This window comes from Theobroma umbraticum, unplaced genomic scaffold, assembly GCF_002168275.2.
Source record: "Theobroma umbraticum cultivar Fairchild unplaced genomic scaffold, ASM216827v3 scaffold_130.0, whole genome shotgun sequence".
NCBI classification, from domain to species: Eukaryota; Viridiplantae; Streptophyta; class Magnoliopsida; order Malvales; family Malvaceae; genus Theobroma; species Theobroma umbraticum.
In genome coordinates, this window is record NW_018397264.1 from 2,516,678 (window position 1) to 2,535,920 (window position 19,243).

General features: G+C 35.9%; 2 protein-coding genes and 1 pseudogene across 3 annotated transcripts; 2 read left to right on the forward strand and 1 right to left on the reverse strand.

The window, feature by feature from the left end:
* Positions 1 to 1,136: 1,136 nt before the first annotated feature.
* Positions 1,137 to 14,580, forward strand: LOC110421458 (chloroplastidic phosphoglucan, water dikinase (ATGWD3)). Its single transcript, XM_021435060.2, has 19 exons — positions 1,137 to 1,577; positions 2,008 to 2,608; positions 3,387 to 3,473; positions 3,553 to 3,684; positions 5,338 to 5,463; positions 5,553 to 5,731; positions 6,175 to 6,259; positions 7,543 to 7,692; positions 7,769 to 7,821; positions 9,278 to 9,486; positions 9,601 to 9,719; positions 10,068 to 10,138; positions 10,290 to 10,407; positions 11,674 to 11,760; positions 11,852 to 11,938; positions 12,043 to 12,119; positions 12,256 to 12,421; positions 12,526 to 12,637; positions 13,087 to 14,580. The coding sequence occupies exons 1-19, from the start codon at positions 1,399 to 1,401 to the stop codon at positions 13,989 to 13,991; spliced, it is 3,543 nt and encodes a 1,180-aa protein (XP_021290735.1). The 5' UTR covers positions 1,137 to 1,398; the 3' UTR covers positions 13,992 to 14,580.
* LOC110421459 (large ribosomal subunit protein eL32z pseudogene) lies at positions 11,065 to 11,466 on the reverse strand (annotated as a pseudogene).
* Positions 14,581 to 15,242: 662 nt separating the features above from the next.
* Positions 15,243 to 17,811, forward strand: LOC110421626 (rho GDP-dissociation inhibitor 1-like). Of its 2 annotated transcripts, none has more exons than XM_021435256.2 (5): positions 15,243 to 15,778; positions 16,173 to 16,239; positions 16,804 to 17,025; positions 17,114 to 17,238; positions 17,445 to 17,811. In XM_021435256.2, the coding sequence occupies exons 1-5, from the start codon at positions 15,524 to 15,526 to the stop codon at positions 17,529 to 17,531; spliced, it is 756 nt and encodes a 251-aa protein (XP_021290931.1). In that variant the 5' UTR covers positions 15,243 to 15,523; the 3' UTR covers positions 17,532 to 17,811. The 2 variants fall into 2 exon arrangements, with proteins under 2 accessions (XP_021290931.1, XP_021290932.1); XM_021435257.2 differs by having other exon boundaries at positions 15,257 to 15,778; positions 16,807 to 17,025.
* The last annotated feature ends 1,432 nt before the right edge of the window (positions 17,812 to 19,243 follow it).

Sequence of the window (19,243 nt, forward strand, 5' to 3'; positions counted from 1 at the left end):
TGAAATTTAGTTTGAATGGATTTATGTTGCCAAACCTAAGGTAAATATATAAATATAATATATTTTATTATTAACTTATATATTTATAATATCAAATAAAGAGATTAATTTGATAATAAAATATTATTTATATTAAACATAAATAACTTTTATTGCCACTCTTGTTTTATGTTTCATTATATCACTTATTATCACTTGTTTCTTCACTTCACTTTCTATGTGTGTTTCACCACATCATTTTCTATGTTTATGTTTCATCACATGGAGAAACATAAAACATATAAAATGACATGACAAAACATATCTACAGAAATATTTTAAAAATAAATTATATGACACACTTGAGCAGTTGATTTATTAGTTAGTGTATTATTTATTGCTTAAAGAATAAGGTTCGAATCTTTTTTCTTCAATTATTAAAAAAATAATAATATAATTCAACGAGTTAATGTAACAGAACATATCGTAAATAGTTAATTTATAAATGATGTTAGAAAGATGACACATAACAAGTGACGTGACAGATAAATTATAAGGACAAAAGATGTCAATACATATGAACAATTAAGACGTACATGGAGCATGTGTGTATGAAACGAGGATGATATCATAGTAGAAGAAAGAAAATCTTGATGCATTAAATCAAAATTATCATATCAAATCACAATATAAATGTACGAAAATGATATCATAGTAAAAGAAAGAAAATCTTGATGCATTAAATCAAAATTATCATATCATATCACATCACAATATAAATGTAAATAAGGTTAATTTTATTTATAATCTAATTCTAATTAACTACCAATATTGTAATATAACTCTAAATAGTATTATATAATAACTTCAACTAGATAATTTTGTAACTATCTTAATAAATTCTTTTGATAAAATCAAATTAAAAAATATATTTTGAGATTAAGATAGACTGCATTTGAGTGATAAAATGATTTTTTTCAGAATGAGATTAAGTATTAAAAATTATAGCTCCATATTGAGGTGGGATTGGAATGCTAAAAAGGTTGGTCAGATTCGGGCCGGGTAATGTCTCATGCTTTTTGTCTTCTGATTATTCACATTAGTATATATTTTATTTCGAAATTAATACTTTTTCAGTTGGTTAAAGACATTAGTTTAATGAGATATGTTACGTATCTCAAGTGAAGTGAAGTGAAGTGATCGTCCTAAATGTAAGCAGAGAAGGAGGATCGTTCTAGATGGGTCGTTGGGGTGTGTTGAGCACTCCACGTGGCGCAAACCCAGCACTTTAAAACACCCTTTCTCTCCAAATCCCAATCATGATTCAGTGAGTAAACTGGAACTGGGGGAGGGAGATAGATACTTTCTCTCTACTTGCAAAAAGATCTCAAAAGTTTCCAAGACGAGCGAGGAAACACCATGGATTCTATTCCTCTACGCTCACTCCACTCTCAAATACTAGTTCGGAAGCAACCCAGATTCCTCCCAGACACCGCTCTTTTCAATTCCAGGATTTCTTTTCCTTTTCCGCCGGGAATCAACCGCCACCGTAAACACTCTCTTCCACTCTTTTTGGCCGTTTCCTCTACTCCCACTAGGTACCTTTTTTTTCTGTCTTTTTTTATTTTTAAACTTCCATTGTCATGAAATCTTTTTTTTTGGTTTAATTTTTCGCTGCAGCAGAACTATCTGAAAAGGAAGGTAAATTAGTTCTATAAAGTGTTCATTCAACTGCTCTTGCTTTGACAAATGTCTGAAAATGATATTATTGGAATGGCCATTGCTGTTGAAGTTTTAGTTTTACTATGATGAATTACGGTGATAAAGTTTAAAATCTCGGTAACCAGGTTTATAAAACTCCCCACGTTTTTTCCCGATGGGAAATGTCTGAAAATGGAATGGTTATTTGAGTTTTAGTATTTATTATGATTTAAAAGCAAACGGCATTGCTTTTTTTTTCTAACTGATTGTATCAAATGCTATTAAGAATGGGAGATGACTAAACTGGGTTTTTGCTTTCGGGAGCAGAGAAGAAGAAAAGAAGAAGATGAAAGCAAAACCAAAGTCTGGACGTGGCAAAGTAGGCCTTGATGTTTGTTTAGATCACCAGGTTGAATTTGGTGAGCATGTAGTAATTTTAGGGTCCACAAAAGAATTGGGAAAGTGGAAGAAGCAGGTGCCTATGAACTGGACTGAGGGTGGATGGGTATGCGACTTGGAACTGAAAGGGGATGAGTTGGTTGAGTATAAATTTGTGATTGTTAGGAAGGACAAGAGTGTAGTATGGGAAGGTGGGGATAACCGTGTCCTGAAACTGCCTCAAGGTGGGAATTTTGGGATGGTATGTCACTGGAATTCAACAGGGGAGACAGTGGAACTATTGCCTTTAAGTTTGGAAGAATATGGAGACAGAGTGGAGGATGATGGGCATAATGAATCTACTGCTGAAGTCTTGGAAGTGGAGACAAGTCCTTTTGTTGGAAATTGGCAGGGGAGGCCTGCCTCCTTCATGCAGTCAAATGAGCATCACAACAGAGAATTGGAGAGGAAATGGGATACAACCGGTCTTGTAGGGTTGGCTTTGAAATTAGTTGAAGGTGATAAAAGTTCAAGGAATTGGTGGAGAAAGGTACAGATTTTGATAATGTTAATTGCAATATTCATATTTATGGAAATTGTTCTAGAGATGTCATAATCAATATATTTTCTGTACCACCCTTGATTTTAGTAATTGAATTTGCAATTAACTTCGCATGTATCATTTGATGATTCGTAGCGTTGTGGGATATATGTGTGGTGTAGCTGTAGCATGATAGTATTAATGCACATATTGACTACCAAGGGCATTTAAGCTTATTCTGCTGAATCCCCTTATCATAAGCCCTGAGTATACAGTTACATGCAATCTATCTAGCAGTTCATATGCTTGCACTTAAATACAACACTGGTTGACGATGTCATGTCTCTAGGCAGGCCAGTGAAGCTGTAAAAATGTGATAAAAATTTGGCAATAAGGAAACCCATAACCATGGGTTATTATTTTCTTTTGTGAACAAATAACACTGACCAGTTTGAAGGTATTTAAATATAATTTCAAAGCTAAAGAAGTAGGAAATTGGTGGGAGAATCCTTCCCTATTTCTATGTAAAGTTTTTTTTTTTTTCATTTGGTGGTAGGATGCATGGAATTTTGGCACATATGGCAGTTGGATAGTTGATAATATAATATGTGTCTTATCCTTCATGGCCTGTCTTTTTAACCAATAAAAAATGCTTATTTATATAAACCATGTCCATTCATTATTTAGATCATTGCTTAGGTTGTAAACTTCTGTCTTTGGTGTTAGTGCCATGATATCTTTGACTGTTGACATTTTTCTGTCTTTGTTTTCCCATTTCTTATGAAAGCTTGAAGTTGTTCGTGAGCTATTAGTTGGAAGTTTGCAAAGTGGGGAGTTATTGGAGGCTCTAATATGCTCTGCTATCTATCTGAAGGTATTTTACATATCCTTTTCTTACGGTTTATTTGGTGATTTATTCTTCCATGCTGCTCTTAGATCTTGTTCTTATGCAGTGGATAAACACAGGGCAAATTCCTTGTTTTGAAGACGGGGGTCATCACCGGCCAAACAGACATGCTGAGATTTCCAGGCATATATTTCGTGAATTAGAACGAATCTCAAGTAGGAAAGATACCTCACCTCAGGTGCTCTATTGCTGTATTGGTAGTTTTCATAGTTGGTAAAATTAAATGTTTGTAGTCAATCCGTATTGCTTTATTCCATGTATCCTACTCTAATTTTTCTCAACAGTATTAGTAATGAAAGACATAGCCTCTTCCCATTACTTAGGGTCAGTTACATGGACTATATTTTGCCATTGTTTTCAATTTAAACTATATCCTGAATAAGATTAGTAAACACACAATCCAGCATAGTTTATGTTTTTTTTTTCTTTTATGTCTCAGAATTGATATCATCATGGCACCATTGCTCCATTTCCTAATTCTCTTGCTTGGTAAATTTGTGTTAAATTATATTTTGTCCATCCTTTAGCATGGTCTAAAGGCTTTTGCTTGTAACCATATTTGAGAATCTAGGAGATACATTTGTGCATTTTGCACAGGATGACAGAAAGTGATGTGTTAGGTGTTATTTAGGATTTCTTTACTTATGTTTATTATATAGTGGATTACCAATAAGAACTTTAGCAAAGTGAGAGAAAGGCACATTCTGGCTGAAAGGAGGATAAAGGTAATGCTTGTCTTTGTCTTAGAATTTGAGAGAATCCAAGAAAATATTGATGATCCAGATACAGGACACCTTGTTCACTTTATTGGTATTTTAGTTTGCTCAGACTTGTCAAAAATGGTCTACTATGTTGATATGACATGATCTGGAGTCTAGTTTTTGTAAGGGGCAGCTTAGATGTGAGAAGAATGAGTAGAAGGACGGTGGGTGACAGGTAAGGAGAGAATGTTGAAGATGAATGAGTGACTTAGTTGTTGGAAAAGGAGAGGGGGAAGGAAGTTGGCTTTCATTGTTAGGTATTCTGCTTGGCATCCTTGTAATCGGTTCAAAACCTTAAATGATGCAATAACTGATCATTGAGCTTAACTTAGTGGGAATGATTGTGTCTTAGTGGGCATGGATCTGTTCTTTCATGAAATGTCAAAGCAGAAAGTCCTGACTCTTGCTATAAAATTGTGATCTCTAACCACAAGGAACGCAAGGTACACTTAGATGCTAACAACTGTCTCGGTAGACAGTGTGTTAGGTATTGGTACTCCAAGTAGCTTTATGAACATTAGTCTCAGTTAATATTGTCTTAATTAATAAAAAATGTATATGTTGCTTTATCACTGTCAGTCTGACATTCTGTAATATTTTCTTATCTCCAATTGCTTGGTCTTAAGACTTTAATGGACTAAAGAGCTGGTGTAATAGAAGTCTAGGGTATCTCGAAATTTGAAAATCACTGGTTCCTTATGTTAATGATTTTTTGGGAGGAGTGATTGGATGTAACCTTCTAGGATTTGCAGTAAGGGTTGCTATTATTCTTAAATAAGTGATTCTGTACATGTTCATGAGAGTTTTCTTTTCTTAAATTAACATATTTTACTCATTAGTCCCCTCTTTATTTTTTCATGTTTCCTTTATTAAAGCTTTATATTAGGAAATTAGAATATAAAAGTATGTTACATGCAGCAAGCACCAAATGTTGAAGAAATGGACAAATAATACAAATCTCATGCACTTTCAACGATGAACACTTTCTTTCTTATGTTTTGATTTATGTGTAGCACACTAGTCATTTTGTCTTTAATTTTCTCAGTTACCTTTTTCTTCCCTAATTCTAGGAGGTGCTTGTTATTCGGAAGATCCACCCTTGTCTGCCATCATTTAAAGCAGAATTTACGGCATCTGTCCCACTTACTCGGATTAGAGACATTGCTCATCGGAATGATATCCCTCATGATCTCAAGGTCAGATTTTACAAGCACTTGGCAAGGGTTTTTTTTTTCCTGTGTGTGTAATTTAAATTACTTATTAATTTTCAATTTACATATTCCAGCAAGAAATTAAGCATACAATACAGAACAAGCTCCATCGAAATGCTGGCCCTGAAGACTTAGTTGCAACAGAAGCAATGCTTGCTAGAGTCACTAAGAATCCTGGAGAATATAGTGAACCATTTGTTGAACAATTCAAGATATTCCATCAGGAACTCAAAGATTTCTTCAATGCTGGAAGGTTTGATTCAAATAATTTGTGTTTCTTACTTTTACTCTTTCTTGGACCCATGGTTATACTATTGATATTATTTAAAAATTCTTGTTGAAGATAGTATTAAGCAACATTACAGTAGCATAGAGTTCTCTCTTATACTGATACAATCAATTGAAGGTATTTAGTTCCCACCCTATCTGTTTTTAGCCCTTCTCTGTATTTTTCTATGTAAGTTTCCTTCATCAAGGAGAGTGGACTTTCTACTAGCTTTAGTCAATCATACATAGCAATTAAATTATGAGGCACAAAAGCTGCTGACCTTTGTAACCTTTTGTATTACTATGCTTAATTACAATGACGTTTCCACTTCATGGAGTGATCCTGTTCTTTGTTTGATGCTTTGTCTTGAATCTTAAGACTCCTTGGTGGACATTTATGCAGCTATCTAAGATTTTATGTTATTGCAGCCTCACTGAACAACTTGAGTCAATCAGAGAATCTTTAGATGAACGGGGCCTTGCAGCTCTTGCAATGTTTCTGGAGTGCAAAAAGGTAAATTGTTAATTTGTTGCTCATGGTTTTCATTCATTGCTGTGGTTTTGTAGTAAGAGTTTTTAGGTAGTGCTTAATGGAATTTGACAGAAAGTTCATTTGTGAATTAACTATGCTTTTAATAAAATACCTTCATAGAGTTGCTGGCTTAGCCATGTCAAGAACACCAGTGTCTATTTTTTATTTGATTATTTGAGATGGTAATTATTGTGCCATTTATTAGTAGACTCATTTGGTTGATTAGGGAAATTTCATGGCTTCTTGCTGCTTAAGTGATTAATATGCAAGTCTTTTTACAGCCATAATGAACTAGAACAAGGATTGGGATATGCCTAGACTCCTACTATGTTACTAATCTATGATATTCCTTTTGAAGGATGATGCTTGAATGTAACAAATGAAGGGAATTTTTTCTGCATAATAGGAGGTTTTATGCATCAGTATAAGAGTAGAATCCATGGCTTTAATGGAATTGTAACATCTTCACAAAGTGTCTAGGCATTTTGGGTATGCTTGTGCCAATAAAGGGTTGTCTAGGTCGTAGAGTGATCTACGAGGGTAGCCTTATAAATCATAAACCTTGGTGTCCATTCTCAAGGTTTCGTTTTTCTTGGCTGTTTCAATGAAGTTGCAAAGTACTGGCAGAACCTCCTTAATAGGAGAGTTGGGAGAAAATGTGAGGTGATTTCCAATCAAAGATTCATTTAAAAGATCTTCTTTTCCTATCATGACATTCTCTTCGGTGACCTTGTTAAAAAATTCAAACAGAGTTTAAAAGCAAGTATAATTAGGAAGAGATCTGATCTACCTTCTTTTTGCTGCAATATTGCAAGAACATAAAATATTAAATCCAATGTATATCACAATTAATTATATTGGGAATTCTAGAAAATGAAAATTTGATCCATGTTCGTGAAGGTTCAACGATGTTTCTTGTGGTTGTCTTTTACCTAACACAATCCTCTTTATCTGGGCTTGATACTGGCTGTAGAAAAGAAACCCATGAAGGGGGGAATGGGAAAATCAAAGAAGACATTGGAGGAAACGATCAAAAAAGACCTTTCCTTAAATGATTTTACTGAGGATATGGTTCCCAGTAGAGTGCAATAGCAGAATCCGATCCATGTAGCCAATCCCATGTAGTGGGAAAAGGCTTGTTGTTGTACTACAAATGAAAATTTTGAAGTCAGTACAAAAAGGCTTTGTTGTTATTGCAAATTTATTTCTAAATGATGAATTTTTGTTGCACTCATCTAATTTCTCTAAGAGTCATATATTTCCAGAGTTTGGATGCTGCAGAAGAATCAAGTAGCGGTTTGGATTTAATCAAGACAATGCGATCTTTGAGTGCTTTGAGAGAAGTAATTATGAAGGGTCTTGAAAGTGGTCTTAGAAATGATGCTCCTGATGCTGCAATAGCAATGCGTCAAAAGGTGAGTCCAATTTTACAATGTTTCAGCATAAGCTTCAATAAACAGAAATTTGACTGTTGTTGTCTGCAACTGTCAGTGGCGGCTTTGTGAAATTGGCCTTGAGGACTATTCCTTTGTCCTCTTAAGCAGGTATTTATCTGAATTTTTAGGGTTGCTTTTGATACTTATTTCTTGTGCCTGAACTTGTAAAGGCAGAAAGCTCTTTGAAACATACCAAATGTTTATCTTATGAGTTTATGTGATACCTTGTTTAAATGAACATTGGCATTTTAGACAGTTGCTTACATAAGATCTTGTTTAACACGTGCATGACTCCTACTGAGACAACAAACTTCCTCATGCTGAAAACAAAGTGGTTAGGAAAAGTCAAGATTAAATTGCAAGAAGATTTTGAATACGGTCATTGTTTGATATGACTTTAGGGTTTAGGTCTGTAGCCTGGATCCCTTTTTCTTTGTTCTTACCCTTTAGTTTACGATATTGTTTTCTATTCACTCCAGCAGAAACTAACCCTACTAACATCACTCTTTCATTGTTCGCATGTAGTTTCACAGTATCAGAACAGCCACTGAAGAGCTTTTTAAATCCTTCATTTCTTCATGCATTTGAACCCCTTGGCTATGCTAATTATGAAGCCTAATTTTTCTTCTAGATTCCCCATTGTTTTACCTCAAACCTTAGTAGTTTTCACCAAAAATCCTAATCAGCCTATCATTTCACTTTTTTCTTTTTTTTTGCTCAGCCCTGTCATTTCACTTTAGTTACCAAATTTTTTGTCAACCGCTTGGTGTTGTATTTCACTTATCTATATTCTTTTCCTTGAAGAATTGGTATTAGGCATCTGCATTACTCTTAACATTGGGAAGTTTTATAAAAGATTCTGTTTATGATATCAAGGATTCATATTAGTAGGATGGAAGGATGTCATATTAATATGTTTTGTCGATGCAGTTTGGTGTTATATGTCACTTATCTATATTCTTTTCCTTGAAGAATTTGTATTAGCCATCTGTGTTACTCTTAACATCGGGAAGCTTTATAAAAGATACTATTTATGATATCAAGAATTCATATTAATAGGATGGAATGATGTCATATGTGTTTTTGGCAATCCTAAAGGGCTACAAACGGAAGCTAGAAAAAACTATATCATGTTTTACTAGGGCTGGTTAGGCCAGTTAAACTGAGCTTCTTACCTTAGGACAGAAAGTCATTCATGTTGCTCTTATTTAACACATGATAGATATTTTCTGCATGGGTTTCACACAATACAATCTGCAACGTCATGCTTGCAAAAAACTAGTGATATGCTCGACCTTGCAACCAATTCTGAAAAAAAGGCTGCTTGATAAAAGGTGATTATGGTCATGCACATCACCTATTCAGCCTCAACAGAAGGCCTTTATTGCATTTGTAATGATAAATTTTTATTCAAAAAATATAGTTTCCTGTGGAAACAGAATCATTTTACTTTCTGCTTTCCCACCTTTCTGTATATACTTTGTCTGCAAGCAATATGTTTAGTGTTATGCTCTTTTTCTCTCCATTTCTCTCATTCATGCAGTACTGACTTGCACTAAATTAGGTTACTCAACGCACATGAAGCTATGGGAGGAGCCAGTTGGCTTGCAGATAATCTGGAATCAAAAAATACGGGCTCTTGGAATAATCCACTTGCTGCCCTAATTGTTGGTGTTCATCAGCTTAATTTATCTGGTTGGAAACCAGAAGAGTGTGCTGCTATCGAAAATGAGCTTAGTGCCTGGCAAGAGAAAGGTCTCTTTGAGAAGGAAGGTACCTTTCTCATCTTTTTGTCTCTTAGTTCTGGAAATGTTTTGCATTGTTGGTAGAATAGCTATAGGTACATTGTTTATTTTATTTTCTTGGCCCCTTTTGTTTCTTATGAAGGAAGTGAAGATGGCAAAAGAATTTGGGCATTAAAACTCAAAGCTACACTTGATAGAACAAGGAGGCTGACTGAGGAATATTCTGAAGCTCTTCTTCAAATATTCCCTCAAAAAGTGCAGGTCAAGAATCTGATCTTCTTATGGTAAAGAAATGTTTTGTGCTGTATGATGAAACTTTTGTGAATGATTAATACCTGAGAATGATGTAAGTTAGCAAATTGTTTTCTATGGAATAAATGCTTAAATTCTTTTAGTACTAAGGTTAATGACCTGTTTTAGATCGTAACCTTTAAAGGCGATGTCAGATAAATTCCGGGCGGCATTTGCAATATTCAATGTATCGATAGATTTCTTCCTCTATGTTTCAACCTCCAACTGATGCAGCTTCATAATATCAGTCATTTAATTTAAGGTTAATAAATGAAGTAACTGGAACTCTAAATGGAAATTATTTCTTCATTCTTGAAGATGCTTGGGAAAGCTCTTGGAATTCCGGAGAACAGCGTGAGGACGTATGCTGAAGCTGAGATTCGAGCTGGGTATGGTAACATTTATCTTTCTGATAAATTCTAAAGAATGTTGCTATATAAGTTTGTGATTTTGTCATTTAAAACTTTAGAAAACAAAAATCATACTATTGGCACATAATTTACATTTTCTATTTTCCTAACTGGGAAAGTTTATTTGTAGGGTGATTTTTCAGGTTTCAAAACTATGTACTCTCCTTCTGAAAGCTGTTAGAACAGCACTTGGTTCTCAGGGTTGGGATGTCCTTGTTCCAGGAGTGGCTTCCGGAACGTTGGTTCAGGTACCTCAATAACTTGAGTGACTGCATCTTATTATAAGGATAGTTTTGTTTGCACTTTGTCTTTCTCATTTCATGGCTAACTTCTGAATCCATAAACACAATGTGTCACTGTCACTGAGCCCGTACATTAAGAAGCAGATGTAGTAATGTTTTTGTTGTTGAAAATAAGGTAGTGAGATGAGACAGTGTCTATATTATTGTCCTAATTGCAACTATTCCAGTTCAAATTTAGCTTCCATCTGAAAATTTTTTTACTGGGTGTTTAAAATCTTTTATCTAATTTTAAAAATTGAGAAGTATAGAACAGTGATGTCCAGTTTTTTTTTTTGAAAAATGCTGGATTAAAGCTTTCTGATAACTTTTCATTGAGCACCCCTAAATTCATCTACACAATAGGGCACAAGAATCAGTAAAAGCCAGCCTCATTGAGGTGCCAAGTCTCCTAGTTATAAAACAGACTAATTAGAGGGCTCCAAAATGTACAAACTAAAAGAAAAGGGTGATGACCCACAACTTCACATTAATACTTGGCAAATATTTTTAACAAAAAGAAAATATCTTAAGTAAAATTGTAATGTGCTTGTCTAGAACAACAATATTATCCAAAATTGATAAGTACAAAGGAAGCTTATTACTAAACATAATCAGTACAAAGGCTTATTCATCCTCCTGGCTAAGCAACCTGGGAAGCTTGTTGGTGACAACAACATCCAGTTGAGCTGCTCTTTCAACAATCTCTTTCTTCTTCCTTGTGGAAACATCATGGGCTATCTCAGCAGAGTATGTCCTGTTGTGGATCATCAACAGTTCAAGCTCTTTGATGTTGTGCACAACAAATTTCTTAAAGCCATTAGGAAGATAGTGACGAGTGTTCTTGTCTGAACCGTAACCAAATGTTGGGCGTCAAAGTGCATCCCTGAACTTTCTTCTTACACGGGAATCAATACCCTTTGGTCTACACCAGTTTGTCTTGATGGAGATTTTGTGGTCACTCTTGGGTCTCTTGAACTTCTTGACCTGCTTCTTCGCGATCTTCTTACTTAGAAGCAGCATCGCCATTTCTTCTTATACTTCTGGAACGTTGGTTCACATGTAACTGGAGTTGATTTTGATGCGACACATATTATTATTGTGTCAGAATATAGCAATATTTAGTAATGGTTATATCATGATACTGTTTGGCTTAAAGGATGTTTCATGTGATAATGACTGGACTTTTGCTTATAAGTTGAGTTTATATGTGATGCCAAATTACTTTTGCTTCAGGTTGAGAACATTGTCCCTGTATCACTGCCATCATCTTTGGAAGGACCTGTTATTCTTGTGGTCAGTAAAGCTGATGGAGATGAGGAGGTTTGAGATAGTTCTGATCCTTTTATATTATTTGTCATTTTCTTGTATACAAGTAAAGTGGTCATGTAATCTCATTTGACACATTTGGCAGGTGACAGCAGCTGGGTCTAATATCACAGGAGTTGTACTTCTGCAGGAGCTGCCTCACCTATCTCATCTTGGTGTTAGGGCCCGACAAGTAAGTTCTTTTTCTCTCATCTCATTAAATATATTACAATATTTTTGATAGAAACATTGATAAAGTATGTGATAGAGACTGATAGAGTGCATGCTTTTGTGCAGGAAAAAGTTGTCTTTGTTACATGTGAAGATGAAGATATAGTTTCTAATATACGAAATCTTGCAGGAAAATATGTCAGGTTATTTCTGAACTTCTCCTCAATATAATCAACTTTTGGTTTCATAAATCAGCTATTAAAAGTTAGCTCTATTACCATTGAGTCTGATACTTGAATGGTTTGTTTGTTTGCTTCTTGTGTTTGTAAAATCTTGAAGACTGGAAGCATTGTCAAGTGGCGTGCATTTAAGACCATCTTCTTTATATGATCACGATGCTGATTCTGTTGCGAAAACTCTTTCAAGAAATGGTTCACCTGCTGTTGAAGTGCATGGATCTCTTGATTCATCCGGGTTGGCTGTTAAAGCCCCTAACTCTAATCAGGCAAGTTTTGCTATCTGCTATCTTAAATTGCAAGAAGTTAGCAATCTCATGGTTATCTTTTATGTTGTCTATCAAAATGATATTGGTTTTTCCTTTTCATACAGGGTAGTTCTTCTGCCAGAGTCATACTGCTAGCTGATGCAGATACACTAACCTCAGGAGCAAAGGCAGCTGCTTGTGGCTGCTTAGCTTCCTTGGCAGCAGTTTCTGATAAGGGTAATGTTTTTGTTCTTGACTGCCCTTCACCATCTTCCCCCTGTCCCCCTCCCCCCACACCTAAAGGGAGTAGTATTCAGTCATAAGAAATATTGTCTGTGAATCATGTTCAACAAGATTTTTTTCTTATGTAAATAATATAAGTTATTGAAGTATTATAGAAGATAATATATTTGTTTAATAGTTCCTCTTCTAATTGTTTTAACAAATTCATTTTGTATAAGTTGCATGAACTTTGATTGAAGATCTTTTTCTTATGTAAATAATATACATTATTGAAGTATTATACTAGATAATATATTTGTTTAATAGTTCCCCTTCTAATTGTTTAACAAATTCATTTTGTACAAGTTGCATGAACTTTGATTGATCTTCTATCTTATAAATTGTCATTCCTTTATTGTCATGTTGCCTAATTTCTTTTTATTTTTTTGGTTTCTTTATGGTAGTCTACAGTGACGAAGGGGTGCCAGCTTCATTTCGTGTTCCTGCTGGAGTTGTTATACCATTTGGCTCCATGGAATTGGCTTTGGAACAAAACAAATCGTCAGAAACATTCATGTCACTTCTGGAAAAGATAGAAACAGCAGAACTGGAGAATGATGAGCTTGACAAACTATGCCGCCAACTCCAGCAACTGGTCTCTTCCCTACAACTCTCGAAAGATGTAATTGATAGCATAATAAGAGTATTTCCCGGCAATGTACGCTTAATTGTTCGTTCAAGTGCAAATGTTGAGGATTTGGCAGGGATGTCAGCTGCTGGACTTTATGAATCAATTCCAAATGTCAGTCCTTCAAATCCAACTGTTTTTTCCAGTGCTATTAGCCAAGTATGGGCTTCACTCTATACTCGAAGAGCAGTACTAAGTCGGCGAGCTGCTGGAGTGACCCAGAAAGATGCTGCAATGGCAGTCCTGGTGCAAGAAATGCTTTCACCTGATCTTTCATTTGTACTCCACACACTCAGCCCAACTGACCATGACCATAACTATGTTGAGGCGGAGATTGCTCCAGGGCTGGGGGAAACCCTTGCTTCCGGAACTAGAGGCACACCCTGGCGTGTATCTTCTGGGAAGTTTGATGGGCTTGTGCGAACACTAGCATTTGCAAATTTCAGTGAGGAGATGGTGGTGTCAGGTGCAGGTCCTGCTGATGGGGAAGTTATCCGTTTGACAGTGGACTACAGTAAAAAACCATTAACAGTTGACACGATATTTCGTCACCAGCTTAGTCGGCGTCTCTGTGCTGTTGGGTTTTTCCTGGAGCGGAAGTTTGGCTGCCCGCAGGATGTGGAAGGATGTGTTCTCGGAAAAGATATTTATGTTGTCCAGACACGCCCTCAACCCCAGTAATGGCTTCTACCCTGTCTCGTCTCTATGGAAAGTAAAAACTCTTGATCTTTGGAAATGCAAGAATTATTTGCAATCTCAAGCTTTCCATGCTTTATGTACTCAGCATAGATGCGGCTTTAGCATTCTATGTCTGGCATAACCAATGTAGATTGTAAAATCACAAGTTATAGATTACACCACTTATACATGGAGGCTGAAGGACAAGGGAAGGGTTGTGGTACTACAATTATGTGCAAGTAATCGATGTTTTATTATCTGAAGACAGTGGAAGGGATGTCTCTGCGTATTCAGTTGATTGCTCTGCCAGTCGGTCGACACGCGTGTAAATCAGTGGAGCATCCAATGCTGCAAATCTCAATGTTGTTTCTTATAATTATCATATCAACTATTGGAAAATGTTGGCAACTGAGGATTGATACGTCTTCACCTTTGAGAATAAAGAGGGAACCATCATCCCTTCTCTTGCAGATGGGGTGGATGCTCCTACGTTTGTTTACAATCTAGGTTGGAATAACGGGCTTGGATTCGAGTCCTATTTAAATCCAGTTGTTGGAATAATGAAAAATGATGCAAGGTTTGGAATTGAATAGGCCCTGGCTTTGTAGGGGAGGTATGAGCCGCTTGGCCGAAGCCCCTGACTCCATTTAGTTTTTGGTTATGGTGATAATAACCATTGAACATGTTCACTGTTAATCATTCCTTACTCAACTCTATTTTACCAAAACGTGGAAAACTGAAACCAATTAGTTTTTCTATAAACCAAGCCTACAGAGTATCAAGTTAATCTTCTCTGTCTATTTGTTCATTACTCGTTCTTATTTATTAGGGAAAAAGGTGGCTATAACACGTTTCGTCATTCCTTCAATCATTTTTTCTTGTATCTGAAGTTTATGATGACATGAAACTTCATGTTAAGTTTCTTATTCTTAAAATAGATGATTTCTTCATTTTTGGTGAGAAAGAAAACAAACATAGAGGGTAGAGGGTAGAGGGTGGAGTCTCCAAGCAAGCATGAATGTCTCCAAACGTGGGCCAGGCGCAAGTGCTGGTTCAAGCCAAACAACTGTGCTAAAGCCAGTCTGGCCTCACCACAAGTTGTGTTGCTGAGAGAGGTTCGACTACAATTATTTATCTAAACTCTTCAAGTCTCAAGGACCATTGATGCGATAAAGTTGAAAGGGGCGAATGAGCAAAAATTAGGGAAGCTGACAGACCATACAGCTAACTTTGTCTCAACTGCCCCAGCTATAGAAAGTTCTCCTCCAAACTTTAATAACCATCCTTTTTGTTCCAACTGCCTTTCCTGTCAGGTCTTGTGTCATGTATCAATGCCATGTTTCCCATCTCAACCAAGGTGTGTAGATGGATAAAAAAAATATCAACTAGCATCCAACATTTTTAGTTGACATCATCTAATTTGGTACAAGTTCAAGCCCACAAACCAACTTTAAATGCGAAGCTTCCTTTTAACTCCTGCAATTCATAACTGCTTCCCTTAGAGGTAGGTTTCACAGGGGCAAAAGAAAAAGAAAATGTCAGCTGCTGTAGGAAATTTCTCAGCATCCAAAGAAATTGGTTTCAATAAAAATGAAACAAAAAATGAAGAGTTGAGAGATAACGAAAACAACAAGTTTGTCGATGAAGCAGAGGAAAATGATCGCCAGAAAGATAAGGATGATCACCTTGAGACTGAGCATGATGAACAAGATGATGCCAAGCTGATATCTGAAAAGGCATTGGATCTTGGTCCTCAGTTCTCACTCAAAGAGCAGCTTGAAAAGGACAAGGTATGCATCATCTCATTTCCTTTTCATTTCTCTTATCTGCTTCATTTTGCAATACTATCAAGGTATCAAAGCAAGCCCAGAATCCAGTAGTACTCAAACTCTGTTCATTGGAGCTTTTATCAAGTGCCACCTCAAACAAAACATTGAAGCTAAGCCCAAGCTTGAATTTTCTTGCTTGAGCTAGCTCGTCTATGTACTCATTTTATCTTAGTTTATTTTTACATGTTTGAAGTTCGAAACAATCACCCATCAAGCTTAAGTTCAAAGAAGTTTTCCAAAATAGCTTGTAAATAAGTTTTTTCATTTAATTTTCATAAACAAGCTAACTTGATTTTGCATTTAAATATGGCTTTGGGTATTTCTTGTTTGATTGTTTATTACTTTGTTTTCAAAGGATGATGAAAGTTTGAGGAGATGGAAGGAACAGCTTCTTGGGAGTGTTGATATGTCCGCAGTTGGAGGTAATTTGCTTTTCTTACATTAGTTCTAATACAACCCTCATATATTTTTCCATTGCATAGAATTGATATCTTTTCTAGGAATTTGAGAACATCCTGCATTAAGTTGGCTAGCTGCCTCCCTCTCTCTCTCTCTCTCTCTCTCCTTTCTGACAGTTCTTGTTTTCTTCAGTCACATTGTATAAGTTAGTGCAAAATATTCCATACTTCTTGAGATTTTTCAGCAACATTTATACTGTCTGGTACTAGGTTTAAGTAAACACACACAAAAAGAACAAATTTCTGACATTTATTTAGACAATGATTGTAAGATAAATCAGCAGTGCTCATTGCCAAATTGGTTTACGATCATTTGAGATAACTAGAAAGCAATCCTAAAGCCCTTATCAGTGTTTGTTGGGGTTCACATTTGCCTGCTGTCCTGCCCTACCTCCCATAAAGGGAGCAGCTTATGATCTAGTAGTTTGTATTAGGTTTTTGTTTCTTTGTGTCTATTTTTTTGTATATGAAAAGTTTGCATTATAATTCTAAAATGCAGAAGCTAATAAAAATTTATCTCCTTGAAAGCAGAGAGTAAGGAACCACAAGTTAAGATACTAAGCCTTTCAATCCTATGCCCGGGGCGGCCAGATATCATCTTGCCAATTCCATTGACTTCCAAGCCTAAGAGCAGTCTGTTTACATTAAGGGAAGGAAGCCGGTATCGCCTCAAATTCTCCTTCACTGTCTCCAACAACATTGTCTCTGGACTTAGGTACACAAACACTGTCTGGAAGACTGGTGTTAGAGGTATTAAAAACATGAAAAAGTACACTATGATTTCATTAACTAAGACACAGTATTCATTGTGGTCATTGATCATGAAACTTTTTTGCAGTGGACAACACAAAGCTGATGTTGGGAACATTTAGCCCTCAGAAAGAACCTTACACATATGAATTGGAAGAAGAAACTACCCCTTCGGGCTTGTTTGCTAGAGGGTCATACTCTGCAAGAACCAAGGTAAATCATTGAAGGGATAATACTGCATGTTAAAGCTCTGTTTGATCATTACTTTTGTCACAAGCTTTTACTTTTGCAAGTAAAAAGTAAAAATTGTATCTAAAATACAACAACAATAGTAAAAGCAATGATAAAATGGAATCTAGAGTAATTATTGAAGCTTTCCTTTGATCACGTTCTTGACTTTATTAATTTGTTTTATGCAGTTTGTAGATGACGATGGCAAAGCCTATTTGGATGTGAGCTACCACTTCGAAATCCAGAAGAATTGGCCATCATCAACACGTCCTTGATCAAATACTACCACATTTTGGGTTCTGCAATCCATTTTTCTTATTTGGGTCCATCAAAGAGTTTGTGCTTGATGTGTTATTTTTCTTACTTTTTTCCTGGCAGCTTGAATTTCCTGTCAACTTTTTCCGTGTTTTGTGTATGATTGTCTGTCTGTCTGTCTGTCTGTCTGTCTACAATATGTCATGGCCTCCACATCCCCTTTAATCGAGGTTCCAAATTGTACATAGAAGTGCCACTTATTGATGAAATGTCCTTCCAAAGGGACTTTGCCTCCAACAATTGGTGAAATCATTATCTATGAAAATGACAGGGAAATGGACGCCATGTGCCATGATTTAGCAAGCATGGGATCTGCACCTGCTTTTAATAACTTTAGTTTTGGTGTGCCTTCCATGGCAAGGTTTCCAGAGTCAATGCCAATCTTAAATATATAGTGGTCCAAACCCTTTTTTGCAAGTATATGGTTGTCACATGGCGTGAATCTTTCATGCCTAGTAGACTCACCACAAACAATGAGACACGAGAGGACACTAGGACCAATAATGAAGAGAAGTTTCCACTAACTGTCTTTCAATATCTTCATCATGAATATGAAGAAATCATATGGTAAAAGTCTACAAAAATCATGTACCTTATCTTCTATGTTCAAACATGGCAAAATTTACGTGCGAGTCATGTGGTCCACAGCAAGCAAATATATGAGACAAATCAATTGTAGTTGTTAAAAAGAAGTTGACATGTAATGACAGATACATGACATTTAATGGAGATTGAATAAGAAATCTTACATTCAAACCTTAATGTTCTTCCTTATGCAAGAAAGTATACATATAAAATGGAAATAAAATGAAAAAGCTGAATGCTGCTTTGTTTATTCACACCAATCTCGAAGCAACCATTGACAGTTTGGTTGGCAGTTGGAAAACTAAGACCTCAATAATCGGCCAGGTAGTGGTTGGAAGAGTGCAATGGATATAGTTTGAAAAACAAGAGACAACCCTTCTTTTTTTCTTTCTATTAAATTAGAACTTCTCCTGGATGCTGCATCTAAATTTCCAGGGTGCCATCATTTGCGTTTGCCCACTTTCCTCTCTCAATCTTTGGGGGATTATTGGCCCCAGAGAAAGCCACTGAACTTTTTCATAATTTTGGAAATAACATCATTTCCAATGAAGCTTAGTGGTTAAGTTAGTGTATCTGAATACAAAAAGTAAATAATATTTTTAAATGAAACAGGAATATCACATGACAGGCATGGCATGATCAACATGGGACGGTTGGGATAAGGAATTGAAAGTGGGATAGTTGTACCTCTATGTATATAGATGTCTCATCTTAATTTCTCACGCCAACTTTTCCTCTCTGTTTTATATCATGGCTTTCGTGGCGCATGGCTCCCATGCTTTCCAAATGTTGTTTCTTTTTCCTGCAATAGATTCTCAATCTAAGGCCTCCTTAGCTCAATCAATGCTGTCTGTCTGCAGCTGAGCTTTAATTTGCATCCACCTCTTCTAATCATTTCACTCATGCCTCCTTGCTTACCCCTATGTACTTGCACTCTTTATTTATCTGTCACCTTAATTGCTGCTTAATTTAAGCATGGAAAAGAAAAGGAACATGAGAAATAGGATATACCATAAAGAAACCTTTCATTGCTCCTAAGCAATGATGGGGATAACATGATTAAATTTATGGTTGGATTGTTTTATCA